Source organism: Anopheles marshallii, chromosome 2 (assembly GCF_943734725.1).
Source record: "Anopheles marshallii chromosome 2, idAnoMarsDA_429_01, whole genome shotgun sequence".
Taxonomy (NCBI): Eukaryota; Metazoa; Arthropoda; class Insecta; order Diptera; family Culicidae; genus Anopheles; species Anopheles marshallii.
This window is the reverse complement of record NC_071326.1, coordinates 52,594,280-52,612,026: the sequence shown is the minus strand read 5'-3', so window position 1 is coordinate 52,612,026 and position 17,747 is coordinate 52,594,280. Positions and strand designations below refer to the sequence as shown.

Below are 17,747 nucleotides of genomic sequence, written 5' to 3'. Positions count from 1 at the left end.
CACGCCTCCTCAGTCCATGTGGATAGGATGACTTTAAGGAATGGGTCGTCCGGTGTCATTCTCATGACCGGACCAGCCCACCTGCGAGTCTAATCCGCTGTACTGCAGTGAGTTCGCCATAAAGCTCATAGATATCATCGTTGTAGCGGTTCCTCCATTGTCCGTTCTTTTTTATAAAACCTGAATAGTGTTGAATGAATCTGAATGAATCTTTGAACTGAATGAATGAATTTGAATCTCTATTCTAAAGATTCATGAATCCTCGAGATTCATGAATCCTCAGAGATTCATGAATCCTCAGAGATTCATGAATCCTTAGAGAATCATGAATCCTCAGAGATTCATGAATCCTCAGAGATTCATGAATCCTCAGAGAATCATGAATCCTCAGAGATTCATGAATCCTCAGAGATTCATGGATCCCTCCGGAAACATAATGATGAACTTTTTTTTATTATTTTACGTCCGAAATAAGAAATTTTATACAGATGAAATTATTATTAATACTGCTAGCATTAACGCTAACCAACTTAAACTAATCGAGCTGATTTTATCATGATTTTATTCATGATTTAATCGATTTATTCCAGTGACCTTTGCGTTGCCCTTAGAGAAATCTCAACGTGTTAATACGTTTTTGGAAAATAAAAATATTCGAATAGTTTAAAGAATAAACATAATTAAATAAATCTTTGTTTCAGTGCAAAGAACATTGACATATGCGCTCATTTATCTGTTGCTTTGATCTCGTGGCACTACTCTACGCACATACCGTACTAATTTTCTGTTATTTGGAATCCCTTCAACATAGGCGAATGACGACGCAGTGCGTTTTTGTACATTAGCTTATTAGCTATTACAATTTTATTGCAGCGGATTTATTGACGCCCCATACATTCTTGAAAGTATAAACTTTCAGACTCCTAATGGGAATTTAAAACTAAGGCCAATTTGTATGGCATCGCAATGTTACACAAAATTACACAATTACGCAAAGTCACTAGAATAAAATTCAGCTCGATTAGTTTAAGCAATCTAGCTTTAAGAATGCTGCTAATAATAGTGCAGTGCTAATAACAGCTTCTTCTGAATAAAATTTCTTATTCCGGGCAAAAAAAATTATAAAAAGCTCAAAATTATATTTCCGGAGGGATTCTTTGAGGATTCATTGCGATTCATCAATATTTGAGGATTCGTGAATCTCGAGGATTCATGAATCTTCGAGAATTCATGAATCTCGAGGATTCATGAATCTTTAAGGGTTCATGAATCTCGAGGATTCATGAATCTTTGAGGATTCATGAATCTTGAGGATTCATGATTCTCCGAGGATTCATGAATCCTAATTTGAATGACTCCTCGTTAAAGATTCATATGAATGACTCTTCGCAAAAGATTCATTAAGCACAACACTAAACCTGCATGATATTCGGCGACTTCGAATCGAGTACACGTCTCAGAGGCGAAGATGAATGCTGTGAATATAAAAATGTTGCATAGCTTCAGCCGAATCGATTCTCTGGTAATATATCTCTAAATAAGGAACTCAAGAATTAAACCAAGTTAACACTAGGCTACAAAGGTTGGAGTCAGAAGCTATGTAATAGCATTTTTCGTTTCACCGACACTGAACAACTCATCTTCGACGTAGTAAAGTAGCTCTATTACCTTAGCAAGTCCTACATAACCTGAGCGCAATTTTTAGCTTGGACCTTAAGCTATGGGATGATTCAACAACCAACCATTTGGCGTATTCAGACCAAACTTAACAAGAAAACAAGTACTGCATTCGGATCATAAATAAATTACTTTTTAAGAAGGCATCGTATTTTAGTGTATGGTATATTTACAGAAGCAGAGCGGCTTTCGCCTTCAACACGATTTTTGTACTGCTTATTTCACCGGCTCAGAAATGACCTCTCGCTGACGTACCGGGTACAGCAGCAATCACACTAGCCCAGTATGCACCGTAGTTTTTCACAATCGTACCGCTGTAAAACAATTATAAAATAAAATACACGATACATTATACAACTTTATACCGAAACAAACGTCCAATTTGGTTAAGTTTTTGGTAAATGTCACACAAATAAAAATTCACCCAAGGATAACAGAACCACAAAATGAGCCAAAGAGGTATTTAAGCTTTTCTTGCAACGGTTCCTTCCGAAAAGGCGACAAGCTGCTTAAAAATGTAACATTGGTCCCTCATTTGCTTGCAGCCTTTACTTCAACAACACGCACCTAATGCAATGGCACATACTTGTGCTGACTTTAAAATGCTGCAAAGTCGTATTTAAATAGGCCACCAAGACGATGATTTATGGCCCACTGGCAGAAACCAGTTTTCACCGATAGTAGTCACCACCTCGTACATCAGAAGCGGTTTGAGTTGATCGTGTCAATGACCGTTTTGGAAGTAGATTTTCGTCAAGCATCAAAGTGAACTGTTTGCATCCAGCGTCACCTGAGTGCAACAAAGGCATTGCACAACCCTTGTGCGAGATGGTGTAGAGACACTGAATCGAATGTAGGCCACAAAGCGCCATTTTCAACAGACCCATTCATAAAATCGGCTTATTTTTTTAAAGCTACATTTGAATCACTCAGCAACATGCTCTAGTCAATGTTGAAGATTGTTCAAACAACAGTACGTTACGTTCCGCACTTTTTTAAATAGTTGAACCGGTTTAGCCGGTCAATTAAAAATGTTATTAATGTCCCTTTTCCATCTAACCTAAATTGATCTGCTATTAAAAGCACGACAATCTCCCTATCGCATCCCCACACACGGGTCGACTATCTGCACAGCCTTGCACCAATGCAATGGAAAATCTTGAAGTTATTTACGTGAAAACAACTCTTCTCCCACCTCTCTCTTTCACCACCCCCACCACACATACCCACGCTTGCAAGCGTTTCGCACCGATAACGCCTCAATAAATAAACGATTAAAAAAAAAGTTTTGCACCGACAGGAACACACGCAACTCGTAAGGGTTTCTTTTGCGCACGACAAATCGCTTCAAATTATACCACATCTTGGAGGTTTGTTTCGAACAAATCACACAGCGAGCCATGCCAGCGTACTGCAGACGTCGCGAAGGGCAACGTAACGTTGCTGCCACTTACGTAAAGTACACCTGCCCTTGGCGGTCCTTCGGAGCCTGCCAAACAAAGGTGGCCTGTTCCTTGTCCCGGTTGTCGGCGTGCGTCACGGATGAACACTCCGGGATGGTTTTCGTGTTTGGCGTCTCGTACCACGAACCGATCCATTCGTTTGTCTGCGCGTCGCGTGCCTGCAGGAAAAATCCTCGGAACACATCCTGGTGGCCGTGTATCGTGACCTGAATCTGAGTACCGGGACCGTACACATTGCCACTAGCCGTCACCTGATAGGGTAACGTGGCCAGGCTTTGGCTGCGTGCCGCACCATGGTTGGGCTCGTTGGTACGGCTTTTCACACAAGTATCGGCTGGAGCACCGTCGGGAAAGGCTTCGGTCGCTGAACGAAACAACAGCGTGCAAGCAATGAATGCCAACGCGCAGTAGCTTCCAGTTTGACGGTACATGATGGCAAGCGGTTTCAAACCTAACTTTAGTGCACTATGACCTGTGTAGTCAACTGCAGAAACGATCGTGGACTAAACGTTCAAAAAATCCATTTCTACTTCTTTTATATTACTAACATCTCCCTCCCGTGCGCCTTTCGGATAGAGCTGAAGAAAGGGAAGCTTCTATTGCCGTAAGAGTGCCATGCGGCTGCTGCCATTACCATCGGCACAGGGTGGGGACAGACAATTATGTTTCGGTTTGTTACAGTGCGCACACTACCAGATGGATTATGGAGTGGAATTGGTGAATGAACTGCTGGAAATTGAAATGATGTGTCTGTCCCTGCCTTCGGTTCAACTTTTCATCGGTGAGTTGCATTCACCATGATCAAGCTACAAGGGCATTAGTAACCTTCAGCTCACTGTCTAACGGACCGAAAGTTACAACCACCGGTCAACGGTTTTATTGGGTCTATTCGAGAAGGTTTCATTTTTCTCTCTCTCTCTCCCTCGTTGTATATTTCTCATTGGTACAAGGTTCAATTAGGAGGTGAAAACGCTTCATACTGCTCAAATATATTTTTCACACATTTCAGCGCATGATCGATGAATCAGGAGTGCGGCTAGGAGTCAAAGACATATTGCTTAAGGTGATAAGCTGATTCTTGAAATATGTCTGCAAAAAAAATTAAAAAATTTGTTAAATATGTCAAGTATGCAAGATCATTTAATTGATCTCTACTTCTACTGAAAAGTAAATTTAAAATATGCTCGATACAATAATTCGCTCTCGTCATCCCAAATCACTGAACCTGTAGTTAAAGGCTGATGAGTTTGACACCCTTGCATTACAGATTGATGATGATCGTGATGCTGTGATCTTCAAGTACATGAATAATAACAACAGTATTCACCTTCCCCATTATCAATTGCTCGTACAATATGTTTAATTAAAATTATGAGACACAAATATTTCAATAACAGGCTAAAAACTCAAATAACCCCTCTTCCATTTTTCGCACTACGCTCCGAAGCTCATTTAAGTAAACAAGCGACTCGAGAGCCCTTAATCCATCCACCCCGTTCTGATGCGTGTAATCTAATCTGTGCAGTGGTAGGTCCAACAAAGTTGTTTGTTACCGATTGTTGGTACTGCACACTTGTTGTCACGGGCACTTACATCGGTCGCGATCTTCCAACCAACCGTACAATACTTTTTATGATCGTTGCCATCTACACACATTGTGCGCCGAAGGCCTCAATTCCGCGATTGATCTGTTTGCGAAGATGATTTCGTAAGGGATTGCGTGCATCGAGATATTTATGTTACGGGCTTATCATTTTATCATTCGCCTACCGACGAAATAGAGCACACCACAACGTCATGAGGCGGAGAACACATCTTTCAAACGAACATTAACCAGTCGACAACGACTGATAAGGGACCTTGTCCAGCGCGCGATCCAGCACCAAGATCGAGTGAGATGGCAAATACTTTCACGAAGTGAATATGCATTACGGTGGCGCACCATGTTTGCGTACTGTGTCACTCTCCGCTTAACCCTCCTGTCCTCTCGTTCCACCGTTTGTTAAGTACGCTTCCTTTGGCTCGTTGACAAACGGGTCTTCGTTGCCGTCGTCATCGTTATTGTCTGCGTTCGGTAAACCGGTTAGAACAGGCTCATCTTTCTGCGGCGAACCGATAGTGCCGTCTTGCGGCGGGTGTCGAGACGGCTGTATCTCGGGTCAATTTGCGGAGCGTAACGGCAATTTTGTTGCCACCGTTAACCACATTCAGGAACCGTCCGGCGCGCGATACAGTCGACAAGCTGAGCGGTTGTGATCGTTTGTAAAGGAAATCAGTGGCGGGTCAAACAGGCAAGAGCAGTATTTTCAATTCACCCGCAACAGCAAACAGTACAACAATGGTAATCAACTTTGGGGCAGGTCCGGCCAAGTTACCTCGGGAAGTATTGTGCGAGGTGCAAAAAAATCTCGTCGAGCATGGCACGAGCGGTATGAGCGTGATGGAGATGTCCCATCGAGGAAATGCATACGTTGCATTACACAACGACACATTGGCACTGGTCAAAGAACTGCTGTGAGTATTCGAACCATTGCTTCAAATAACGCAACATACCCGGGTTGGTGATAAATTCTCATCCATTCCATTCAACCCCTCTCGCACAGTAATGTTCCAGATAACTATAAGATCTTGCTCATGCAAGGCGGAGGAACAGGATTGTTTGCTGCCGTTGCCATGAATTTAATTGGTAAAACGGGAAAGGCAGACTATATCGTCACGGGTAGTTGGTCGTCGACGGCCGCTAAAGAAGCAGCACGGTACGGCAAGATCAATTATGCAGCACCCAAGCAGGACAAATACACCGGCATTCCAAATCCAAAGCAATGGCAGCTCGATCCGGAAGCATCCTACGTTTATTACTGTGACAATGAAACAATTGGTGGCATTGAATTTGACTCTGTGCCAGAAACCAACGGTGTACCGTTGGTGGTGGACATGTCCTCAAATATGCTATCTCGAAGAGTCGATGTCAAAAAGGTTCGTATTAGAATGCAGTTGTTTCCGTCGCTATAGCCCATTAATCGTGCATCATTTTTTACTTGCTTGTTTGACCAACACACAGTTTGGCGTTGTATTTGCCTGTGCACAGAAAAACATCGGCCCATCCGGCATCACGTTAGTAATAGTACGGGAAGATCTAATTGGGCACGCAATGCCAATCACTCCAACCATTTTCGATTTTGGTGTCATCGCCAAAGCGAATTCAATTAGTAACACACCACCAACGTTCATGTGAGTATTTCCTTCAGCAGATAATGGCTGTCGGGTATTTGCAACATTCATCTGCTATCAATGCACCGTTTGCCCGTCGCATCGCTTATCGCTTGTCTGTTTACCCATTTACTACTCTCTCTTTCAACAGCATCTATGTGATGGGGCGAGTATTTGCCTGGATCAAGCGTCATGGTGGAGTCGATGAGATGTACCGTTTGTCGATGATTAAGTCCGAATTGATCTATGACGTGATTGCAAAGTCTAATGGGTTCTATTACTGTCCGGTTGATAAGAAAGTACGCAGCCGAATGAACGTACCCTTCCGGGTTGGTGGTGCGAACGGAGATGAAGAACTGGAAAAACAATTCCTAAAAGGCGCAGAAGCGCTTGGCATGCAGCAGCTGAAAGGTCATCGTTCGGTCGGTGGCATCCGTGCCTCTCTGTACAACGCGGTAACGGTCGAGGAAGCAACGTCCTTGCAACAGTATATGCTGGAGTTTTTGAAGAATCACCAGAAATCCTAACAACTTTACGGAGCCTCCAATTTATTGTCGTATCGTAGTGCGGTTTGCTATTTACTGGTTAAGTAGAGACTTGTATTTTCAATTGACATTCTCCTGCCGAAATATATCATCCAAAATAGATTCAAGCGTTTCGTTCGTCCCTTTAAGATTATCGCAAACCTTTTTTGCCCAGCAAAAATATTCACGACACCTGTCGTCTGTCCAGTTCTTGGGTTTGCAGCGTTGCAGATCACGTAAATTGTATATTTTATCAGCAAGCTTCACCAGCTTTGCCTGGTGGCTCTTGCCATAGGCACGCTCAATCTGCAAGCGTTTCCGCTCCTGTTTTGGTAACGATTTATCATCCGTTACTTCTCGGACAATGGAGCATACATTGTGACCAAACAGGGATTCAATCTCCTCAAATGTTGCATCCGTATCCTCGACCGTATCATGCAGGATGGCTGCTTGCAATACCTCCGGATCGAATATTCCTGCCTCAGTGAGAATGTAAGCAACACCTGTAATGAAAAATTTCGCACATTCAGCTCGAGCTATTCGGAAGGAGAATTTGTCTGACTAGCTTACCGATCGGGTGATTAATGTACGGCGTTTCGTCTGCATCTAGCCGACGTTGATTTCGATGCTTCACAGCAGCAAAATTTACACATTTTGTATACACTTTTATAGTGTCTTCGGACTTCGGTACCTGCTCTATCATCTCGTAAAGATTGTTTATATTTGGCGCTATTGTGAGATGACAGCTGTGACCTTCAATTTTCATCTGACAGCAGATTTGTAGTGATGGGCATGCACACAATACGGGAAGATTTTTTAGATTCGTTTGGTTTGAAACCGATCTATTGTCGGAATATTCTATCTTTCTATGATTTATGAACCATTTCTATTGTCGGACTATTCTATGTTTCTATGATTTATGGAAATAAAAACTAGAATTCGACCTGACCGTTTATCTTGAATAAACAAAATTAAAACTGGCTAGAATTTTTAAAATAGTTTGTAAACGTTCAAAATGGAAAAAAATGCATTGATTTGAAAGCCATGCAACCACATTCAACCAAACTGAATGTTGAACAGAACTGTAACTGAAACTGAACAGAATGATAATTGTACTGAATTTGAATTGCAGTTCGAATGTGTACGTGGATTCCAGCAATAAGAATTGGCATGCTATCTGCATTACAGATAATTACTTTTATTTTTTTACATTTACATTTTTTTTACATTTTTTACATTACAGATAATTACTTTTATTCAAAAATAATAACACCGTGTTATCAAAAAATATCGCGAGAGTTGGAGTGGGTTCCCTTCAATTGTTCATGTACGATACGATTTGCGGGAGTTCAATTTAATCACTTTCAAATCAGTCTAACTGTACATTCAGGGTGATAATTTCTTTTTTCATATATCTTTCATCAATTTTCTGTTTGATTTAATCGAAACTGATGGAAGCATAATATATCCACAAACAACGGACTTGTTTTGGACTTATTCGCCTCTTACCCATATTACTGGTAAATAATAGGTTATTGCGCTAAATGGATAGATCAACCGTTGGACAAATAAGTAATGAAATTGCATTACTGTTTATGTTCAACGTTACAGAATATTCAAAATGCAATCGTCATGCAATTTGCAACAATGATGTGCAAATGCAACTAGCAAATATTGAACAGTGAAAGTGGAACATTGTTTAACTGTGGCGTTATTGTTTGCTTTAAGAGTGCTGCAACAAAACCGTACATATCATATGCTTGCTAAATAGATTAAAATTCTAAAACACTGTACAATGACGAAACACAAGTCCTGCTGAGGTGATCATGGGAAGGTCATGGAGGACGATGCAATCCACCCGTTCTCTGCGCTACTTTCTCACCCTAACCGACCTTCTTCCATTCTCTCACTCTATGTTCACCGTATCAGCCGGTCTGTACTTGGCCAATGCTGACTCCTCGGCCGAGATGCGTCCGCGATGATAACTCTCAACGAGTCTTGCTGCTCTCGCCATTCTGTTGACTGGAGCCCGCGTAGCAAGTTGTAAACGTGCCCTTCCAAAGCTGACTAGCGTTCACAATATTGTGTACCGTAATTTGGTTTCAAGTGTTTTCCCCCAAAGTATTGTCCAGGATTTTTTCATTTTACCCAGTACAACGTTAGTTAACAGCAAAGTAAGTAATTTCACTTTCGTTACGAAAACGATCGTTCGTCTAAAAATATCGTTATCATATAACAAGCGTCGCGCTAGGTGTGTTTTGCGTTACGCGTATGCGTGGAGCTTTGGGAAGAAATATTGAGAAACGTTGCCAATAGTTACGATTGCCTATTAACGTTTCACGAACGTGTCATCTAGTGGAAAGCAAAGGAATAAGTTGCGGTTTGGTGTGCGATTCGCTTGCATGTTGGCGCGATTAGTGATTTAAAAACTATTCACTGTTTGACCTTTGAATGACCTCCATTCTCGCGTCCAGAGAACAACGCGTGCCTCACTCTCGCTATTACGCCATGTTTTACTGCTTGGCGCCTGTGTGCGTGCGACCGCGACAGAACGACCGGCGTTCGTGACGGTGTTTTTGAGTAAAACGTTAACAAAAACATACGATAATTCACAGAATCAAAAGAATTACCTTCACATAGATATGCTGCCTGCCGAAGATTTATTCGAAAGCTGATAAGCAAGCTGATGACAACAACACATGCTATTTCGAATTGGGTTGCTTACGATAGGGTCGGCTGCTAGGGGGATCTAACAAACCATCAACTTTTGTATCTAACGCACACCAGTACATATGCTCACGAATTGACGTACCAGCTGGTTTTTTTTCCACCGGAACACACGCCGGTGAAGCAGATCATCCATCCCATAGGAAAAAATTAGTCAGTTTCTCACGTGCCTACTTGCCGTCTGCGTCCGTTTTTGGCATTCGATCGTTGCGTGATCTTTCGGTGGTGTGTTACCCGGTCGCGGTTCGACGGCAGCAGCTGTGTTTCTGTGGCAGTGTTCAACTTGTTTTCAGAAGTTTGTGCAAAACTAAACCGTTTCCTGTCTGAAGTCCAGTTTGTTGTTCGAATAGTGTTTTCTAGGCAGTTTGTTTCTTGTACGGAAATACGATGGAGGTACGATAGATGCCTTATATATTTCCTTGTTAGTTTTGTTTTTTTTTAATTAGAATACATAATCAAAAGCGGAACGTGCATATTGGTAATTCCGAGTAATTGCGATCAACTTCAATGCGACGAACAAGAAACACTTTCTGCATGTTAACACTTACACAAAGACAGAAGGTAGAATCAGATGATCGGTGTACATCAGTGCTGCTCAACCTCAAGCAAGACGTTCGGTCATTTTATCAAATTTGCATTCACATAAAACTAACTAGTTACTATAATTTCCCGAGTTACGCGAATTCGAGATATGTGAATCTCAAAATAATGACAGGTCGTGTAATTTTGTACGTGGAAATAATAATAATTTGTTAAAATTTAAAATTTTCTCAAAAATAAATTACATTTTAATATTAAAAACATTAATTTAAGAAAAAAAAGAGAATTCGAGTTACGCGAATTTCTCTGTCGCCCATTATGCGCGTAACTCGAGAAAAGACTGTACATGCAACAGTTTTTGTACCGAAGCGTGATTGGAGTGGAAATTTCATTGAAGCTGAAGTATTTTAGCGTGTATAACGACCCCTTTTTAGTTAAGAAATGGCCAAAGTCGGATTAAGGTGGTTGTTATACATGGGTAGTAGCTTTTCGATTCTGACACTGAGGGTGCAGCTTATGCAGATAGTTATGATGCGGATGAGAACACTGACGATTGCAACATTGATAATGTACTATAACACACCAGTAAGGACGAAATGGAACAATAATGTGAATTATAATGCTAATTATGAATTGTTATTATAAAATGTTTAACATTGTGTTAAATTAGAAATGAATATCTTTTCTCAACAAACATTTTACAATCCGTCAGAGGGGGTTGTTATGCACGCAAAATTACGGCAATTAAATTTTTTTTTCTTTGCTGATGTTCAATTTTAATAGGCAAAAGAGTGTCGCTCGAGTTTAATGGTTAGGTTATGTGTGCATCAAAACAATGACCTTGAAATAGTTTCACCAAAAATTCTTTTGGTAAACATCGCGCATGCGCTTTATTTGTCTTTCCATTAGAAGCCGTTTGGCAAGATGATTATGGAGTTTATCCAGGGAAACTAGACGCGGGAATTTATCCAGGGACACTAGACGGGTTCCACATTGTTGATACTCTTTTCCTTTTAGCTCTTTGTTCGGGACTGTATTCTTCACACATGTCAAATCGTCACCCAGGATGCAAAGATCTATTTTTGAAATTAGATCGTGGGGTTACTGAGAGCGAAAAATAAAAATTAAAAACACGCACGAGAAATGCCTCCGACATTTTGAAAAACTAACACTAGAATACTTGGTAAAACAGTAGAAATTTACTGTAGTAGTTTGGTTTGTAGCTGTGATACTAGCTTTCCGTTGCTGAGGCAACAGAAGTTTGTGCATCCGGTGGTTTATTGTTAAGCTACACTCTACCCTGAACGGTCGGTGTCGTGTTAAAGTGCACCCGGGAAATGAAATACTGTCCCCTTAGCACTTTCTTCTTCCACAATATTCTTCAATAAGTGTTATTAGAACGAGTTTTGCTTCTAGAGCCTTAACAGTGTCCCACGTCCCTGTTAGCTACGTTCCCTCAGAGCAATTCGATAAAAAGAGTTTATCACGCAGTAAAAAGAGTTGTCACAAAACCAACAAATCCATAATTCAGCCTGCTGCGAAAAAAGGATACATCGACTGCAATCCTGCTGCAACTGCTGGTCGCAATTGGTTCATCGGCGGTTCATCAGTAGTGTTCACGCGCCGATACATTAATTAATTTCCCTGCCGACCGTGCATCGTGCCAAAGTTTCGACCTTCGGGAGCAGTTCCGAAGCCGGCACGAAGCGAAAAATTGGCCGTTTTTGAGCCGGATAGTCGGCCGGATAGCAGAATTGTCCGGCCCATCGACCCATCGGCGGCTGCTTGTATGTCATACGCGAGTGGCTATTGCGGTCCTGCTATACCACGCGTATAATTTCCGCTCATTGCTCTGGGAGAAAATAGAAAAGTGGTGCCTTATGAAAACGTCCCGGTAGTAACCACATTTAGCAACACTTTCCTATTTTGAACGCTTGCAATATAGCAAAACACTATGCAAATCCTTGCAACACTTCACTACATGCACGCACACACATCCAGCTCCGTTGCCGTTAAAGAACGCCAGTAGAATACTATTCCTATCAGTTTCCTGTGCACTTTTGAATAGACAGTATAAAAAAACGTTGCTTGAACGATTATATTTGGTTTACTAACCATTTTAAACCGACATTCTAGGTTAATCTAGAATAATCCTAGAATAGTCCACACGCGCACTTCTCTTCGACGCCGCCTTTAACAACTGCGAATGTGTTCTCACAGCGGAAAAAACGAAGTCTCATAAGAGCGAGAAGGTACATGAAGGCAGTATAATGTACGAAAGGAATAGGTATAATCTCTTACCAAGAGCCGCTCAGCATGTGGAGTCAGCCGGTGTGAAACGCAGCGAAACTGTTAGTTGCGGGGAAAAATTGTTCCTTGGGGTTTCCACAGTCACGATTTTATTATCGATTGCTAAGCAACCGCACGTCAGAAGGTTCGCCTGCTCTTTTGGTACCGTGCGTGGTACGTTCTCGTCAGGCTACTCAGTGCCATATTCCATCGCTCTGTGTGCATCTGGAAGGACGTGTACTAAGCAGCAGCACCAGCTCCACCAGTTTCTACCGTTACCGGCTGCTAGAAGTGTAATAGGGCTTTTCCCTCCGACAGGGACTTTCTTTCATTTCCCCTCACTGATAAGTACCTTTAACCGTTCAGGGATGATGGTGTGGGTATCCGACTACGATTTCGACCCCAAGGTAAGCGGAATAAAAGCGAACAACTTGCGTTAAAGGAGTCATACCACCACAACCTGCTAATCCGCATGGGCTGCTGCATCTAAAATACTGTCCTGGCGTGCATTATATGTGTACAAAAGTGTGCTAACAAATATCTACCAGCCGGTCAAGCAAATATGGCATGGGCCATATTATTCGAGAATAAATCGAACCGGAACCAGATGATTCAATCCTGGCCATGGGTGGAAGAAAAAGAGTGTACGACCAAAGTAACCGGTGATGATATGAACGGTCAAGGATGGATGTTTCCGTAGTCATCATCAATGCCAGTGTGTGTGTGTGTGTGTTGAGTACTTTGCCAAATCGAAGGAAAAGTGTGCCGAGGAAATGCGAGAAGTTAGATGTCTCTATTTTTACTCTGTCTATTTGCATTAAGCCCTTTTATTGTACGTGCCCAATGGGACAATACGTACCACCCTTTTAGAGTATGCATCATGGTTCCCGTAATTTAATGATACGTAACACCATTGATCGTTCATCATTTGTAAGGAAACATCAATTATCACAAAACTGTTGTGAGGACTAGAGAAGCTTAAGAAAGGTAAAGGTCGTGCTATTACAACTACCGTATGAATCGACCGGTATGCCCTTGACCAAGGACAAATGAAAAGTGATTTTCCCTCATTTGTTTGGCTATTCGACGCTGCACTCACCCATTTTATCGTTGCGTCGAGACGCGGCGTACCGTTTTGTGTGGGTGTGTGCTGTCTAAATATTGGACGTTATCCCATTTAATGTTGGGTGTATAGGTTTGATCATGTTTTGCACATCGCGTATATCGCTCTGTGTATGCCGCTATGGCAGAAAACATACGGTACAAGGGTGGTAAATATATATTTTATTTAGTTTGCTAAGATTAGCTCATCATCGTCACAGTGTATGATAAGTATCTTGTAACCCTTCGTCTCGTTTGTACGGTAGATTGACACTAGTGGAAACACTCACTGCAAAGCCAACCAAGTGCAATCTAATGAGATTTCTATCTCTGGGAAGAAGAGACGTCGTTTGGCTTTATGTATATTTTGAAAATGCATTCACACTAACGCGCAATGCATTGTGTTTTGCATTGATTACATAAACTATTGATTATTTTTCTCTCTACCCAAAGCAGAGTAGTAGCTCCGTACCGTAGTGCTATGTGAACGAATGTGTTGGTTGCCTTATCAACAATAAACAATGGTGTGCTAACTTTAGTTTCGTGATACAAACATTAAGTCATCAATGAATGGCCAAACAGTATTGTGCTAATTCTAGACACGTATCATTCCAATACACTACCTGCTGGCTGAATAGGCGACAAACATGCTATTCTAACTATCGGCTTACAGCAGTAGGCTTAGATAGGACTTAAAGGCTATTCGAAAAAAAGGGTAGCACTACACTTTTGGTTTAAAATTCTCGAACGGTAACTGAACTGTTTCAGACACAATTGATTTCTTGATTTTTTTGCGCTTCTTTTCAAAGTGGTTATTTATTGATTATTTATGTTTAAATCAATTTTAGGGTCAAAAGATGAATCCCGAGGCGGTTTCGCATTTAGAGCATATTTGCTCCCTCGACATTGACTCGAAAACGCCGTTCGTGCGACTATCCGGCATCATCTGTACGATTGGACCGGCCTCGGTATCGCCCGAAATGCTCGAGAAAATGATGGCCACGGGCATGAACATTGCGCGATTGAATTTTTCGCACGGTTCCCACGAATATCACGCCAACACGATCAAGAACATCCGCGAAGCAGTTGAAAACTATTCGAAGAAGCTGGGCAAACCGTTCCCGCTGGCCATTGCACTCGATACAAAGGGTCCGGAAATCCGTACCGGGTTGATCGAGGGCAGTGGAACCGGAGAAGTTGAACTGAAGAAGGGTGAGAAGATTCAGCTTACCACCGATAAGGAGCACCTGGAAAAGGGCAACAAGGACAAGATCTATGTCGACTACGTGAACATTGTAAAAGTGGTAAAGCCGGGCGATCATGTATTTGTCGACGACGGTCTAATCTCGCTGGTTGTGGAGAGTATTTCGGGCGATACGCTTACCTGCAACGTGGAAAATGGTGGCATGTTGGGTTCTAGGAAGGGTGTAAACCTGCCAGGCGTCCCGGTAGATCTGCCGGCCGTGTCGGAAAAGGACAAGTCGGATCTGGTGTTTGGCGTGGAGCAGGGAGTTGATGTAATTTTCGCTTCCTTCATCCGAAACGCTGCCGCGTTGAAAGAAATTCGTGGTATCCTCGGTGAAAAGGGAAAGCACATCAAGGTAATCTCGAAGATCGAAAATCAGCAGGGCATGCAGAATCTGGACAAGATTATTGAGGCATCCGACGGCATTATGGTTGCTCGCGGTGATCTGGGCATTGAAATTCCTGCCGAAAAGGTGTTTTTGGCACAAAAATCAATGATTGCACGGTGCAACCGTGCGGGAAAACCGGTCATCTGCGCAACCCAGATGTTGGAATCGATGATAAAGAAGCCACGCCCGACACGTGCCGAAATTTCGGACGTTGCCAATGCCATCATCGACGGTGCTGATTGCGTGATGCTTTCGGGTGAAACCGCCAAGGGTGAGTATCCGCTTGAGTGTGTGCTGACGATGGCAAAAACGTGCAAGGAAGCAGAGGCCGCCTTGTGGCACCGCAACCTCTTCAAGGATCTGGTTGACACGACGCCAACGCCTCTTGACACCGCTGCTTCCATCGCTATCGCTGGTGCGGAAGCTTCGACGAAGAGTCGCGCCGCCGCAATCATCGTCATTACCACCTCTGGCCGTTCGGCGCACTTGATCTCAAAGTATCGGCCGCGCTGTCCGATTATAGCTGTGACCCGTTTCGCACAAACGGCACGCCAATGCCATCTGTACCGAGGAATCTTGCCCGTCATCTATGAGCGTAAGATATAAGCAAATTTGATTTGACCAGCTCAATCACTAACGGTGTATGCTTTTGTTCATCTATTATAGAACCTGCAATGGAAGATTGGCTCAAGGATGTCGATGCCCGCGTGCAGTACGGCATCGAGTTTGGCAAGGAGCGCGGATTCTTGAAGCCAGGTAATCCAATTGTCGTCGTTACTGGCTGGAAGCAAGGCTCAGGATTCACCAACACAATTCGTGTAATGTACGTATACGATCATTAAGTTTAAGAATTCCGAGAAACTGGGATTTTTCTATTTATTGTCGCTTCCTTAATTGTAGCAATGTTGAATAAATAAGTTACAACGTATCATCAGAGCGTCATATAAAGAGGTGTGGTAAAAGTGTTGTTATCTACCAAACAACAGCAGACGCGATCGGAAACAGCAGTCTATTATAGTGACTATAAGCGGTAAACAGGAATGTGTAGCAGCACAGTGATTAAACTAATTGTGGATGCCTAGTATCTTTAAATTACTTGAGGTTTCCAAATCACAGAGTGAATAACACCACATCCCGAGACATTCAATGTCCCTTCTCTTTAGTTGTTCCTATCGTTCAGTTTATTTATTGTAACCCTAACACTTTAAATTATTTTCCATACTGTAAGCAATATGTGCTGGATTGGAGAAATATCCAAAGCGACTCATATATTGGTTTTAAATTTTGAAATTTTATCACTAAGCGAGATGAACTCATTTAAATCAAAACAAGAAAGCTTCGATCAGTTTAAGCGTTCGCATGAAATGGATAGGAATAACTGAAATGCTGCAAGAGAGAACAAACACGCCACCACTAACATGGTCATGTGATGCGCTAACATTTTTCACACACCAATAATCATCTTTCAGCATAAACATCGTTGAGTACTAGTTACAGGTTAATGATATGCGTCAATGTGACGAATAAAAGTTACGACACTAAAAATGCTGCGCTAGTCCCTTTTGCATCACTGTTATCCGAAAGCATGCGACACGGATGAGTCGGATTTATCAGACTATTTTATCTGTACAGTTCAGTTTTTAGATGTAATATATTTACTACAATCTCGGCTAGCTTTCCGAACCATTTGCAGTAAAATTGATATAATAAAATTGATTGAAAAACTATAAATTGGAAACTGCAGACAAGATCATTTGTTTAAGACTTAGTCCTTTTGAATCCTTCACCGTAAAAGTTAGTTTTTGCAAGCACAAAACGGCTAAGCGAAACAGAAAGCGCTTCCTTTCGTGTGAAGGGACACTCACGCACTCACAGGCACAGTTTCTGAGCAAAAGCCAGATATCTTCTCACCTACCTGTGTTGTCTCACTATCTCTCTCTTTCTCTCTCGCTCATTCTCACGCCTGCGGTGATGTGTCTAGGGTTGTGCAGCATAGCGCCATCTATATTGTAGTAGTACGACTAAATATATAAACCGCCAGGAAAGAAAAATAACCAAACGGAATTAAAATGATTTTGCTTGTTTTATTAATTTCTGTTCATTGCAACCAATTCAACAGATTGGTATATCTAGTCCTTTTTCGTTTAAAAGTACATGATTTCCAGTTCCCAAGCTTGCCATTCGGGAAATCTTTACATTGTTCTAGACTAATCATCTAAATACTTTCTTGGTATGAGAGTAGATGCAGTAGGTGTTCGCATGTATATATCTGGTATGCAGATGCATGTGTGCGTGGTTGTGTGTATGTGAATAAACGTGTTTTGTTTCTAACAGAATTTCCTACTCTGACTAGCATCTTTTGCTGCCCACGCACTCGGTGAATGATTGAAAAGTTTTGGCTGTTTCGTGTATGTTCGTCTGTGAATGCTTGAATGGGTTTTATTTGTTAATTAAATTATTTGCTGACATAGCACCTCACTCTTGTGGCTATTTCTGCTAATTTCGTAATGGTACCTAGCACTTGTTTTTTTTTTTTTTTGGATCTCTAATTCGTAACATTTTAGCTAGATGGATTCCTATTT

At 41.9% G+C, this 17,747-nt stretch overlaps 4 protein-coding genes across 4 annotated transcripts; 2 read left to right on the top strand and 2 right to left on the bottom strand.

Moving 5' to 3' along the window:
- Positions 1 to 1,906: 1,906 nt before the first annotated feature.
- LOC128718132 (putative defense protein 3) lies at positions 1,907 to 3,571 on the bottom strand. Its single transcript, XM_053811805.1, has 2 exons — positions 3,132 to 3,571; positions 1,907 to 1,991 (listed from the first exon to the last, which is right to left on the bottom strand). The coding sequence occupies exons 1-2, from the start codon at positions 3,569 to 3,571 to the stop codon at positions 1,907 to 1,909; spliced, it is 525 nt and encodes a 174-aa protein (XP_053667780.1).
- Positions 3,572 to 5,475: 1,904 nt separating this feature from the next.
- Positions 5,476 to 6,877, top strand: LOC128719097 (probable phosphoserine aminotransferase). The gene is made up of 4 exons (XM_053812718.1): positions 5,476 to 5,654; positions 5,744 to 6,116; positions 6,202 to 6,371; positions 6,502 to 6,877. The coding sequence occupies exons 1-4, from the start codon at positions 5,479 to 5,481 to the stop codon at positions 6,875 to 6,877; spliced, it is 1,095 nt and encodes a 364-aa protein (XP_053668693.1). The 5' UTR covers positions 5,476 to 5,478.
- Positions 6,878 to 6,955: 78 nt separating this feature from the next.
- LOC128718131 (guanosine-3',5'-bis(diphosphate) 3'-pyrophosphohydrolase MESH1) lies at positions 6,956 to 7,577 on the bottom strand. The gene is made up of 2 exons (XM_053811804.1): positions 7,445 to 7,577; positions 6,956 to 7,377 (listed from the first exon to the last, which is right to left on the bottom strand). Exons 1-2 carry the CDS (start codon positions 7,575 to 7,577, stop codon positions 6,956 to 6,958), a joined length of 555 nt encoding a protein of 184 aa, XP_053667779.1.
- Positions 7,578 to 14,523: 6,946 nt separating this feature from the next.
- LOC128718130 (pyruvate kinase-like) lies at positions 14,524 to 16,224 on the top strand. Its single transcript, XM_053811802.1, has 3 exons — positions 14,524 to 15,760; positions 15,832 to 15,999; positions 16,157 to 16,224. The coding sequence occupies exons 1-3, from the start codon at positions 14,524 to 14,526 to the stop codon at positions 16,222 to 16,224; spliced, it is 1,473 nt and encodes a 490-aa protein (XP_053667777.1).
- Positions 16,225 to 17,747: the final 1,523 nt, after the last annotated feature.